General features: G+C 33.2%; 1 protein-coding gene across 9 annotated transcripts; it reads right to left on the minus strand.

The window, feature by feature from the left end:
* Positions 1-2336: 2336 nt before the first annotated feature.
* Positions 2337-13225, minus strand: LOC146949433 (putative leucine-rich repeat receptor-like serine/threonine-protein kinase At3g14840). 9 transcript variants are annotated; one of them, XM_085745454.1, is made up of 25 exons: positions 13098-13225; positions 12705-12879; positions 10208-10334; positions 9977-10048; positions 9822-9890; positions 9641-9712; positions 9497-9568; positions 8257-8328; positions 8073-8144; positions 7905-7976; positions 7671-7742; positions 7521-7592; positions 7273-7344; positions 6676-6738; positions 6457-6522; positions 6335-6370; positions 6186-6226; positions 5057-5439; positions 4776-4971; positions 4538-4684; positions 4188-4306; positions 3863-4073; positions 3486-3723; positions 3179-3329; positions 2337-3091 (listed from the first exon to the last, which is right to left on the minus strand). In XM_085745454.1, exons 2-25 carry the CDS (start codon positions 12760-12762, stop codon positions 2672-2674), a joined length of 2973 nt encoding a protein of 990 aa, XP_085601580.1. In that variant the 5' UTR covers positions 12763-12879; positions 13098-13225; the 3' UTR covers positions 2337-2671. The 9 variants fall into 9 exon arrangements, with proteins under 9 accessions (XP_085601580.1, XP_085601581.1, XP_085601579.1 ...); XM_085745455.1 differs by having other exon boundaries at positions 13016-13225; XM_085745453.1 differs by lacking the exon at positions 10208-10334.
* Between the last annotated feature and the right edge of the window lie 1123 nt (positions 13226-14348).

Here is a 14348-nt window from a genome sequence, read left to right on the forward strand (position 1 = left end):
TAGACATAAGCTAATTTCTTTAGTTGTTTTGGGATGTCTAGTCGTGCAGGCTTTGACTTGTAATTATTGTGTATACTCTGTATTAACTTTTGGGTTTTTCTTCCTTGGCTCATCTTGTGTTAGGAAGGCCTAAGTTGTGGTAATATATTTCATTTTAGTCTCTTCAAAAAAAAAAATAATAATTTGAGGGTGTTATTCTAAAATGACACTTCAAAAGAAATAGATGAAATTAATTATCCTAGTTTCATAATCCACTTCATATCTTTGATAAATTACATTTGCAAATTCTTCTTCCTATATCTAACACAAATACTCGTCAGTTTTTTCTGTCCTAATTAATCACGTGGTCTCCTAAAAAATATGAAGCTATTTCACTATTATTCCCATTAAATCTAGTAGTGCTTCCATAATGTCCTCAATTAAATAAATCTTCAAAGTTAGAGAATATTAATCTTTTGTCAATACTTATCAATTCCAACATTCATGCAATATTTTGCACTGATATTATCATACGTAAAACATAAGAACTGAAGTAAAGGTCGTGTAAAAACATGAAATAAAAATTATACAAGTAGAAAAAATATTAAATAAATTATTGATAAATCTTTTAAAACATTAATATAATGAAATTCAGTAGGGAGTCGGGGACAATATAATACTAACGTAATAATTTTTAAACAAATGATTCTTGTTACGAATGCTTTAAAACAAATGATGTTTGATATCCCAGAAAAAAAATGCAACTATTCATTTTGAGATGGAAAAGATAAACCAAATATTAAAATAAAAAATTGAGGTTGTACCATGTTAAACTTGTAAATAGAACTAAGAAATAGATAACTTGTGCAACAAGTTAACTTGATATGCAAGCTTCTGCATAAGTTAGATATACAATTATTATGGTGTATAGACATTAGAATAATATAGCATTATATAAGTTAGTTAATGATGAACTTCATGACAGTATCAGAGCTAATGCCGCCGCGAACGGTGGTGGAAATTTGATTCCTTTAATTCTTGATCATTATGAACAACCTAGTACTGTTTATCATGTTCATCCTTTTGATGGTCCCTCTTCTGTTGAAGTCACTCCAATTTTAACACATCCGAATTGTCATGCTAGGGCTTGATCTATGAGACGAGCTTTTGGAGCGAAGAACAAATTTGATTTTGTTGATGGTTCTATACATGTTTCTACGAGGTTTGATCCAAGTTTCAAGGCTTGGAATCGCTGCAATATGCTTGTTTATTTGTGGATAATGAACTATCTTGATGAATCAATTGCGCAGCACATAGTTTTTCTGGAAAATGCAATTGACGTTTGGAATGAGCTAAAGCAAAGATTTTCGTAAGGTGATTATATTTGTAATTCTGAGTTACATTGTGAAAGCTTTGGTTTGAAGCAAGATTTGTGGTCAGTTTTAGAGTTTTTCATCACTTTGAAGATTCTACGGGATTAACTTGAAGCATATCTTCCTACTCCTAGTTTTTGCTTGTCCTTATTGCTAGAGCAATGCCAAACATCAACATGAAATCACACGCTCTATTCGTTTCTTGACTCGTCTGAATGATTCTTTTGTGCGTTCTCAAATTCTATTGATGAATCCTTTACCAACGCTCAACAAGCTTTATGGTATTGCAACATGAAACTCCATACACAAAACACAAGGTAAAGGGTGTGGGAATGGTCCTTCATTCAATTTTGGTAACAAATGGATTTGTACTCATTGTCGTACAAGTGGAAACACAGTTGAAGTTTGCTATAAGAAACATGGTTTTCCTCCTCATTTTGGAAAAAGTGAGCAAAATATTATAAAAATTAATGGCTTCATAGCAGTTTTAGCTCCCTAACTTTCACGAAGTTGCGATTTTGGCCCCCTAAGAAAAAAAACTACAAATCCGCCTCTAAGTTTTGCAACTGTAGCAGTTTTGGCCCTCCAAGGCAAAAAAAATAACACGTGGCACCTCACTTAGGGTGCCACGTCACCGTAGACCGAGTCAAAATTGGCCTTGGGGGCCAAAACTGCCACAGGTGCAAAACTTAGGGAGTGGTTTTGTAGTTTTTTTCTTCTTAGGGGGCCAAAATCGCAACTTTGGAAAGTTAGGGGGCTAAAACTGCTATTAAGCCAAAATTAAACTACTTTTTTGCTAATAAAAAAAAACCAAATGATTTCATATGCTGATATTATGTGTTTAATAGGTTGATCATCATCATGAATATTTCAGAGCCTAACCATGGAGTGTAAACTATAATCTAACTACTAGTAATATAGTAAATATTTTATTGGTCATGCTAACAAGTGCCGCCCTAAGTGCATTTGTTAATGATTTAAAAATGAAAACAAAATGAAAAAGTTTCTTTTTAATATTTCAATAAGTTGAATACACAATTTCTAAGATAAAGTTTATACTTCCAGTTTCTTTTTAGCATTTCCCATATTTTTTATATGAGTAGTGCTATACTTCACGAGAGTAATCCTCCCGAGAGCATCACGAAAACAAGCTCAGCCAATGACAATGTAATGCCTAGTGGAAATCATGGCGGGATGGCGGAAAACACGTAAGCCAAAGCCACTAAAATATGACAACTGTCTCGTGAATTCCTTCGCTATCCATTCCTTCGCTACACATAGCATTACTGTTTTTATATATATAGTTTATTTATTAAAATCTACAAAGTGTTGAAACTTCTATAAGGAGAATCCATGCTGATAGAATGCATATCTGTATGAGACATAAATTCTGAAGTTGCATTTGTTAAGATGCTCTCTTCTTGAGTCTCAGGTGTATAAACTTTTTCACTTTGTTCACAATACTGTTGAATAATTTCCAACTGTTGATGATACTGTTGAATAATTTCCAACTCATTGCCTTCTAAAACTTGGCTTGTGTCTTGTATAACTTCTTCAACATTAGATTGTCCTTCAAGCATGCTTACAACTGATGACATGGTTGGCCTATGCATTGGAGAAACACGAGTGCATAAAAGTGCTACATCGATCATGATCATTGCTTCCTCTTTGTCGAAATCTTTACCTAACCTTTCATCAACTAAGTCCATTATGTTACCTTCTTCCTTCAAGAGATGCACCTGATAAAGATGAAATACAAACTTCAAGATATTGTGATGAAGACTCAAATTGGATAGAAGGTATGAAGTTATGGATGTGTTAGTTACCCAATCAACAAGAGAGAAGCATTCATCCCTTGGCCTATTCATGGTGTTGTGCTTCCCACTAACAATTTCCAAGGCAACAACTCCAAAACTATATACATCCACTTTCTCCGTCAAATATCCGTGCATTGCATATTCTGGAGCCATATATCCACTGCAACATCGAAACTTATATATTAACTCAAGTGGATTAAACTAAATTTTATGAGGTTTTATTCTTTTCTTCCTCACATTACAATTATACTTAGAAAATGATAAATACCCTTCGACAAATTCCATAAAAAAAGAACAAATTATATATAGAACTCACTATGTGCCGGCTACTCTAGTAGTTATATGTGTGTGTCCCTCATCTTTAAGCTTGGCCAAACCAAAATCAGATATCTTTGGATTGAGATCTTTATCGAGCAACACATTAGTTGCTTTGATGTCCCTGTGAACTATCTTAAGCCTCGATTCTTCATGTAGGTAAGCCAAACCTCTAGCAATACCGAGGCAAATTTTCTTCCTTGTTGACCAAGTCAATTTCAATGGATTGTTTTCTTTGGCTTCATTTTCAAATGTTATAGAAAATTAGACAACAAAATCATATGGTGTGTATGTTTGTACACAGAGAGAAACACACAACATTGTAGATTATATTAATGAAAGAACTACAAAACTTGACAACATGGAAAAAAAGTTTACCAAACAAAGCACAAGCGAGGCTATTATTTTCCATGTATTCATATATCAGCAATAACTGATCTCCCTCCATACAGCAACCATAGAGCTTAACTAGACAAGGGTGTTGCAAAGCAGAAATCAAGCCGATCTCGTTAATAAATTCGCGGTTCCCTTGCTTTGATTTAGAAGAAAGCTGCTTAACTGCTACTATTGTGCCATCTGAAAGAACACCCTGTAATTCTAGGAATTTATGTTATTTCTCTATACTTGAATGAAGTTGTAAAGAAGTAACAATAATAATAGATCTTTCAATTATAATCAAATAAATGTATAGTGTCTTTAATACCTTGTAAACCGGACCAAACCCTCCTTCTCCAATCTTATAGGCAATATCAAAGTTGTTAGTTGCTGCTTTGATTTGCCGTAACGTAAATAGCCCAGGTTGGAAATCTAAACCCTTTAGCTCTGTTCATTGAGGTAAAAAAGAATATATAAATAAAATCAGAGATATTTTTTTAGTAACTTCAACATCTAGACATAATGGCAGCCTTGAATAAAGAATCTATATTTTTATAAAATCAAATTCAGCCTGTTATGTGTATAATGGAATTTCCCAAAATTCATTTTTATGGTTGCAAAATCCCAAGTTTGCATCAAAATTCCTCAGTGTTTTAGAGTAACTATCTTAGGTCTTACCTCTTTCTAACGGATCTATATGTTGTCGACATCTTCTCCACCAAGATATACCAAATACCAGCAAGATAACTAGTCCTCCAGCAGCAGCAATCACGGCAATTTTCCAAACAGGCATGCTACTTCCCTTTTCAACCGGGGGTGTAAAGTCTGTTTAATTATGATAAAATATAAAAGATTTGCATAAATACCATATTAGAGGATGATGGAATAAGAAGAACCATGAAGAACTATAACTGACCAGGATCAACCGATATAGCCGATATAAGAGGACCATATACTGAATCAAATGGGATACCAGTTGTCCCTTTCCCAGCCCAATGAAGTCGAATCTCCAACGTATTACTAGTCACATTAGCAGTAAACTTCTTTATGATTGCCTTACCAACTCCACCGGCTTCTTTTGCAATATTGAAATCCTTCAGCACCAACTTTCCCTGCAAAATGGTTTATAATTGTCAAAGGAAACTTGTTCAATACTAAACATGTTACTGAAAAACATAAGATGATGAGACCATGCACCTGAATATATATGTCAAATATACGCCTTCCAAGGCTGTTATATGTGTGATCATCCGTAAACATTATCTCCGCAAAATGGAGATTAACAGTGTAGTTTCCATTTCCCAGGCAAAATCCATAATATGTTAGAGAAAGCGGCGAAACCCGTGCATCCATATACAGTTCGGCCTTATCCATGGCAAGGTTAGTTTTGTTAGACCAGGTATAGTAGTCTGCAAGGCTACTATTGCTATCGAAGAAGTGACCAGTGTTGCTAAGTGCCCAGTTTGATCCAGTTCGCTGAAAGCTTGCTGGTCCAACTTTACTTGAATCATCATCATATGTCAAGCTTTCATTAGAAGTTATTTGCTTACCACCACAATTTATACGGAGAGAGTATGAATCTGGAATGGGCAAAAGAAAAAAAGAAGTGCTAAGTACAATAAGATGATCATGTTATAAATAAAAATTGTAAGATTAGAACCTAGAACAACCACCTTTGATCATGTTCGAAAGAAAACAAATGTAAAAAACGCTAAAAGGGAATACAAGGAATTTGATCAAGGAGCTCGGCCAATTTTTCTTATGTTTCAACCCACTTGAGTTGGCTTAGTGGTATTGGCTTGGGACCTGGGAGTGTGCTTCTCTTCGTGGTCTCAGATTCGATTCTCCTAGCGCCAATTTAGGTGGGCTAATTTAGTTTCTTCAAAAAAAAAACAAAATCGTATGTTTCGGATTTCAGAGTTGCTGAAGTGCCTTTCTATCATGTAGCTTATAGTTATAAATTATAACTTTTGTTTAAATATTAAGGTCCAGTTTACAAGAATACCCCTGAAGCATTTCTTGCATCATATAAGAACTTAAGCATAAACTATTCCTATAACAAAAGATACAATAAAGTGAAAGTATTTTCATATAAACTATAAGTTGTTTTCAGAAGCTATCTTGGTTGAGCTTATGGAAATGAAAACAACTTATGGACATGTCATAAGCTATTTTCATAAGCCCTCCCAAGCAGTTTCAGAAATGCTTATGTACGTAGATAAGCTCAAATAAGCCCATTCAAACAGGCCCTAAGTAGAAACAATTAAGCTAAAAGCACAAGATCGTATCTTACAATCTAAAGGAAACCCACGACAAATCAACTTACTTTTAGGACAGCTGAAGTTCCCCAAACATGAAGCCATTCCCCTAAGAAAAAATAATGGTGTGTAACATATCAGCATAATCACATTATAAAATGTAGAAGCTATATGCATAAAATAATTTATTATGACTCATGAGTAGTACAAAACTTACGAGTTATTTCCTTTTGAAGACGACGCAAACAAGTTCCTGCGGCACATGGTAAAAAGCAAAAGATTAGATAGTTTCTTAAAATTGTTGAAACAAAAAAAGTATTAAAAAACAAGGATTCTTACACGGTTCCCTGTTGACATGTCAACTGCTCTGGATTTTCAATGCTCAAATTGTTATACGAAAGATCTCTGCATGTGATTCAGAAATAAAGATGTAACAAGAACTATATGTAACACTTTTTGGTATAGAAATATTGAAAACTAGTTGTACAAAAATTTAGCATGCAGAAGTAATAATTAAACTCAATAAATTAAATAAGTAGCATTTGAAGGATTACTCACGTGTAGTCTGGTCTAGCAATCCAATTTGGAAGCGGTCCAGTAAAAAGGTTTCCAGTTAAGTATCTAAGTAAAACAATAAGATAAGATTAATGAAGACTAGATTATAGATTAATGATAATCATTCTCAATTTAGTTTTTCAGCGAGAGGCAGCTACGTGATTATCTCATGGTGATTGTAGAAGTATATATTTAATTTTTGGTCTGAAGTTTTAGAACAAAAATAAATGAAGTGTATGCACATAGACATAGTTCTAGATTGCGGTTCGCAACTGCAATAGGGTTTTAGAGGTTTCGGCAACGGCATCAAACTGCAATTGCGTCCGTATTTGCCTGCATTTTGCCATAATATCACTGTGGCAGTGTAATTGCAATTTAGATCCATGCATGCACATGGACTTGAAATGGATAATAGAGAAATGAATCAGATTCACTATTTTGCACGTGCGTCTCTATCTAAAATCCAATCTATTAATAATCTCGCTGTTTCGTATCATACAAGTCTAACCTTGTCTTCATCAGTTTAAATCACACTAATTTCTTGCAGGTATCTTTAAGAATTCAATTTGGTGTATACAAGTATCTCAGGATATTGCTTACAGCATATTTATGTTCTTCAGGCCGCCCAAGGTGTTCGGAATCGGTCCAGTTAATTTGTTAAAACTGAGATCTCTGAAAAAGAAATTATGCTAAGAATAAATATTATTCGACAAGAAAAAATGGTTCAGTCCTCATAACATAATAAAAGAAGCGTCTAGCTTTTCACCAAAATATGAGTACTGATTGCATATATCGTAACTGGTTCTAACACATGTGAATAATGCAAGAAACTTCCTAGCATTACTTACAAAGATTTTAAATTGATAACATTTCCAAGATATTCAGGAACTTCTCCTATAAGATTGCAACTCCTCAGCACTCTGTCAAAAAAATTGATAATATGTAAATTTTCAAGTGCAAACATGCACTTATGCTAATAATCCAAGCAATTCCCTTACAATGTTTCAATATTTGTCAAGCCAATAAGTTGCGGAAATGGAGAATCTGATCCTTTCAAGTCACTTATTCTCCTGCATAACATTTCTTAAGCACTGTAAAACTCAATAAGAGAAAAATTGAATTTTAAATCCTTGACCAAAATCCATAAAGCACTGACACAAATACCGAACAAGATACTGACGTTGACATACAAGTATCGATTTGTCGGACACTAGAAAATACATCATACTTACAAGTCATTGAGGTTTTTCAGATATGAAATTCCAGAAGGAATTGGACCACTGAAACCACTCCCTTGCATCACCCTGTCAAAATTAAAAGTCATTCTTTTGACGAACCAGCTTAACTAAGAAAAAAAATTCTGATTTAGAATTTCGCAAGAAGAAAGAAAAGGTTCACACATCCTCTCAAGAATTGTCCAGCTCTGAATGAAATCAGGTATAGTTCCAGAAAATTGATTGTCGCAAAGTCGACTGCATTTTCAAAAGGTAAACAATGAATACGATATTACGATTCATATGAACATCAATAGAATGAATGTCATTAAGTGGTGTAACAAAAACAGTTAAGGGAAGGATTTGTTACATGTGCTTCAGTTTAGTGAGCTTAGCAAATGTTGCAGGTAAATTACCAGTAAAATAGTTGGAGGTAAGAAGCCTACATCAACATCGAAATTGGAATTAGGGATTTGCAAATGTTGCTGGTAAATTACCAGTAAACTATAAATGGATAAAATCACTTATTTTCTAGGTGTAGCAATCTAGAAAATGGCAGTGTAGTTACTTGTGGATCACATAAATAGCAGTTTGTTCAAATTCCGTTATACTACAGTGCTATAACGCCACATTATGGGTCTGTTTGGTAAGACCAAAAAAAGAGCTTATAGCGAATAGCGAATAGCTTATAAGCTCGTTTGACCAAAAAAGCTCTGTTTGGTAATGTCTTTTCACCACGAGCTTATAGCTTATTTCACGAGCTTATAAGCTATTTTTTAGACGCTATTCCAAATAACGTTTGAGCTTATAGCTTATAGCTTATCATCTTTTATCTCATTTTTACCCTTATCACTTTAACTAAAATCCATTTTTACCCTTTGTAATAAATAGCTATGTTTAAAAAAAACATGTTATGTACATATGTTTAATTAAATTTCAGATTTCATTGGCTGATAATAAATTGTAAAAAAAAAAATGGCTGATAATAAAATTACATGCTCACGTTATTTTTCGGTTACAAAATATAGACCTGCTTTTACATAACATTCCTCTTTAAAAAAAATGTTACTTTTTACTTAAAAAAATTACGTTACATTTTAAAAAAAATTATTGTCACAATTAACATTTTTTTAAGAGGGTCAAAAGTAACTTTTGTTTATGTTTTTTTTTTTGGAAAGGTTTTGCTTAATTTTTTATATAAAGTATAAAAACTGAAAGAAAATAAATTTTAAATAAAACATTAGCAAATTTATGAATTTACAAATAAGATATGAAAGACATATTAAATTAATATATTTAAATTATTAAATTTTAAATACCAATTGATTTAAATTTTATTATGGATTAAGAATACCCTTTTATGTCATTTTACATTTATCAGCTAGTTGAACCGTTAAATTTACCAAGCGCTTCAACTAGCTTATCAGCTATAAGCTATCAGCTATAAACTATCAGCTAGCTTATTATCTATCCGCTATCTTTACCAAACGGAGCCTATGTATCGCAGAACTATAACAATTTGTTAAAATTCCGCTACAATATAACATTGCTATAGCCGCTATTTGACAAAGCTGTAATATAGAAATTGTGAATTCTACAAAGGTGCTTACAGTCTTTCAAGCTGGTGAAGATTCCCAAGCTCTGGTGGAAGCTCTCCAGATAATTGATTGAACTTCAGAATCCTACGCATTTCAAGTTTCAAATTATAAGTTCCTTGAAAATTTTCATAAAATTGACATGGGAAAATTACTTACAATTTTTGCACGGTGCTGATGTTTCCAAGCTCTTTCGGGATTGAACCCGTTAATCGGTTTCCTATGAGTGAACTGTCACAAAATTAATAAACATGCAAAACTATTTATAAGATTATATTCCAAAAAGAAAACAATAATCTAAAACTAAAAATTACATAAAAGAATAGTTAAGGGTAAATACATGTTGACAAGATTCATGGAACCCCATTGTGGAGGGATTGTACCATTAAGGTAGTTGTTTGAGAGATCACTGTACCACATTAAGTAAAAGAATCAAACATTAATACTGAATTATGATAATGATACAAATTTAGTATGGTAATTAGAATAACATACATTTGTTGGAGGTAAGGCAATCTCACAAGTTCCTTTGGAAGTGTGCCAGAAAGATTTTGTGATCTGAGAACACTGCATCATCATAATTAATTATAAGCTTGTGTTTTGACTCTATAAGTTTGTGTAGAACCTTGAAAATTAAGTTCTAAACATATGACTTCATATTTAACTTATTTAATCAGGTTCTGAAAGTTAAGAACAAAAAATCTATCCACCAATGTAGTGACAAACCTACAATAAAGAATATGTTCAGCACACAAGGTGATCTCCCCACACAACACAGCTTTTCTAATAGTCGTACACAAGGCAGAAATCGAACATCTAACCACCTTCTTAAAGGTGTATGAGTCTCTTACCACTGTAACCAACCACATGTTTGTATCAAATCAAGGTGTATGAGTCAATAATTGACAAGACATTTAAAACCATTTCTCTCTCTTATTCATTTATACAATTTTTTAATATAAGTGAAATGATTAAATTGTTCAATTATTTCAGGACGGAGGGAGTATAATTTTTTTCAAATTTTGCAAGTTGGTCCTCATATTTTTCAAATTGACACCTATAAATTCTCATAAATTTGTCAATTAACCCATATAAACAGCAATTTGGCTCTCAATTTTCAAAAATTGTAAATTGACCTCTCAAAATTTCGATATTTTCAAATTGATTCATATTAATCAATTTTCAAATTACACAAATTTTTTATACAAGTGGCCCAAAAATGTTAATAAATTTTTAATTAGTCTATCCAAACAAAAACATTTAGAAATGAATTCAATTTAATTGAATCCTTTAAGTTGCTAAAATTCTAAATTCTCTAAAATTTTCAATTATCATCCAAACACACTCTTGGATATAGTAGTATTTGACATATAAAGGCTTAATTACATAAATGGTCCCTTACATTCTGGTCCCCTTAATAATTTTCGCCTCATTCTGGTCCCATAAGTTACATCCGTTAGTCAAATAAATCCATTCTGTTAACTTTTGTTAAAAAAACGTTAACATTCATCTTCCTGCTACATCAACTTCATCCTCAAACCCAGAAAATTCATCATCTTCATTCCAAACCCAGAAAAATTAATATATTTCATCACAAAACTCAAAAAAAAAAAAAACTAATAAAAAAAATCAAAATATACTTTTAATAATTTATAAAGAAATCAACAGAAAATTGGACAAAAAAGGAAGAAGCGTGTAGAAAGAAAATTAACAAATCATTCATCGATTCATCATCACTTCCAACTACTCAATTAATTACCAATTAATCATTTTCATCTATTCTCATGGGTTTGGAACCAAACAAGATCCATTGGAGCGTCTACGACAGCGTAAAGATAATCGCTGCAACACCAGAAGCACTAATGTCAGAAATCGATTCAGCAATTTCAATCATCTTCTTCTTCTTTATCTTCAAATTAATGTTGCAAAATTTGCATTTGTTGTTGTAATTTGTATGAATTAATCATGGTGGTTTTTCAATGAACAGTAACGCCAGATTTGAGTTCATCTTGGTTTCAATGAACAGTGACGCAAACTGGGTTCTGGACAGGTAACACCATGTGGGTTCTGCAGGTTTTAAATACAGGAACGATACCGCGATATCTGCCGTTACAAAACGGTATAGGCGGCCACCGATACCGTTATTTGCTGTTTTAACTTTGAGAGGAAAATTCACACTGAAACACCGTTACGTATCGCCGTTACAGCCGCAAAACACCGTTACGGCCGCGAAACCTGCCGTTACGGCCGTGAAACCCTCCGTTATGGCCGCGAAACATTGTTAATCACACAAGAACTTCATATATGTTTCTTCTTTTCAGCTTCGTTGTTCAATCTACATTGATTCCTCTTCAATCTTCATTGCCTCCTCTAAGTAATTTCACTCTCACTCTTAATTTGGGTGTTGTTTTGTAGATTTGTAACAGAGAAGAGATGAGATGATATTTTAGAGGGGAAAGATTGGACTTTAAATATTGTTGATTGTGTCTGTGTGTAAATCTGTGTGTCAGTTTGGAATTTAGAGATAAGATTTTTGGTTTGTGAATCCATGGTTGCTTGCTTCTGTTTTGTTAGAAAGAACAGAGAAGAAAAACCTAGAAAGAACAAGGTGAGGTGAGTGAGAGGAAGTGGGCGTAGTTGGGTTAGGTGGTGGAATCCCAGACTAATTAATTTCACCAGCTTACTGACTTTTTGGGATGTATCCCATTGACTCATTATATAATAGTAGTATGCATAATAAGATTTGTGCCTTTGTGCAACATCGTGATTAATTCACACCGCGATGACCGCGTCAGTAACGCAACATCCGTAATAGTCCGAAACCGTGTAAACCTTAACGCGACCGCGATCGCGACCGTTACTGTTTTTTAAAACCTTTCTGGTAACGCTCTCAATATATTTCTTTCGAATTCGATTTTGTGATTTTCTCTGTATGTAATAGCGAAACAGAGAAGGGTTGATGTTTTGTTTACCGTTTTCTTCCTTTCCAAGACAGATGTCGGTACTAATAATCTATAACTACATATTGATAAGACTTAAAATGAGTTTATTTGAAGAAAGGGCACCGCATAATATAAAGACAAGACTTAAAATGAGTTTATAAAGAATAATGCTCATTATCTTAAAATCAATTTTATAGGACTAGTAAGGCACAGTGTAAAAATATAATAATACCTGCAGCAAACACACACAAAATAGACACAAGAGCAAGCAAATGACATACATGCTAACAATATGGCAGACAGTGGCATTGGCAAAAGTGCAATTGCATGTGACAGCATTTCCAAACCCTTTCACTTGCACAGAAGATTTCCAATTATTTTCTCCACTACATGGATCTTTGTTGAAGTCCCAATCCTTCTTCCCAAGTGTCTTAGCTATCTCTTTCATAACTTGTACTGTATAATAATTCAAAACCAACATTTGTTTCACCATCCTCATATGTTAGGGAAGGAAAAACTAAAGACATAGTTTTTTTTTTTTAAGAAACTAAATTAACCCGCATAAACTGCTAGAGGAGAATGAACTTGAAACCTTGAGGAGAGCACACTCCAAAGTCCTAAGTTAACACGACCAGAGCAATTCAAGCTAAGAGAGACATTTATAAGGTACATACCTTCTTCTTGTAAGAGAGTAGCTCCACTAGCAAATGAAGAGATCAAACAAAAGGAAAGAAACAAAAGATGCAAAGACATGTTCATGATAAGGTTCATATTTGAAACAAGTGAATGGAATGGAAGAAATGAAATCAATGCATGAATGTGTAAGGGTTATATTAAGCAATTAATTGTAGCAAGAGATACCTTCCCGGAAAGAGATGGAAAATAGACCACTCTCTATGACTTAATGAAATGAAAAGTCAATAGTAATGTGAAATAGACAAAAATTTAAGTAAGGGCCCGTTCACTTTTGTTTTCCTGCTTTTCATTCAACTAATAGGTATAAGATAATATAGACTTTTTTTGAAAGAAGGATAATACAGACTTGGTTTACACATAAAATATTTCAAGTTGTTAGTGGAAAACGGTCTATAATCAAAGTTATGATAAAATGAATTAAGGTATCCGAGTACATGCTTGGTAGAGGTAAGAACAACCGAGAAATTTGGTATAGAAGTACATAGAGTCTCAATCCAAAGATATTTATAAATACATCCTCCGATCACATTTATAAGCAAAAAACAACTTTTTAGGTTCATGGAATAAATGGGACCCGTGATAAGCAAATAAGCGCCTAACACAATCATTGTTGTGTTACTTCACTTTTTAAACTACCACAGAGAACTAAAACCTAGTCTAAACAACATTTACGGTTAAGACATGCATATATAGAATCACCAACTACCATAATTTCTCCAACCCCAAACACTAACATTTTCACCAAATTTTGAACAAAATAGATATAAAACTAACGACGTGAATACAAGAAATTAAGAATACTTACATGTTATTAGATCAATGAGTTGCTTGAATTTGATGAAGTTGGTTTGTGTTTTGAACAAGTGTGGGAGTTGTTGTTGCTGTTCTGAAATAAACTAGAGCGCAACATCAGTAGCTGTCGTTGGTTCATTTAGCGAGTGATAGTTAATTGTGGTTAGAAGCGAATGCCAATTAGTTTTAGTTAAATTTAATTGACTCATTTACTCTACATTTAAATTTTAGATTTACTCTCTGTTAAATGTATTGTTATTTGAAATATTTAGTTTTGATTATCATGGCTTCAAGTAAAAGTTCAATGGAAATGCTCTCCCTCTCCTACCTACTAACATAATTTTGAAATTTGGATCGGACCGACCAGTTAGACCGGTTCAAATTGATTATTGGATCAGTTATGTCTTCAAATCGGTAAGAACCGATAGGAACCGGTC

Source organism: Medicago sativa, chromosome 2 (genome assembly GCF_051527215.1).
Source record: "Medicago sativa cultivar Bolivia chromosome 2, Bolivia_mono, whole genome shotgun sequence".
NCBI classification, from domain to species: domain Eukaryota; kingdom Viridiplantae; phylum Streptophyta; class Magnoliopsida; order Fabales; family Fabaceae; genus Medicago; species Medicago sativa.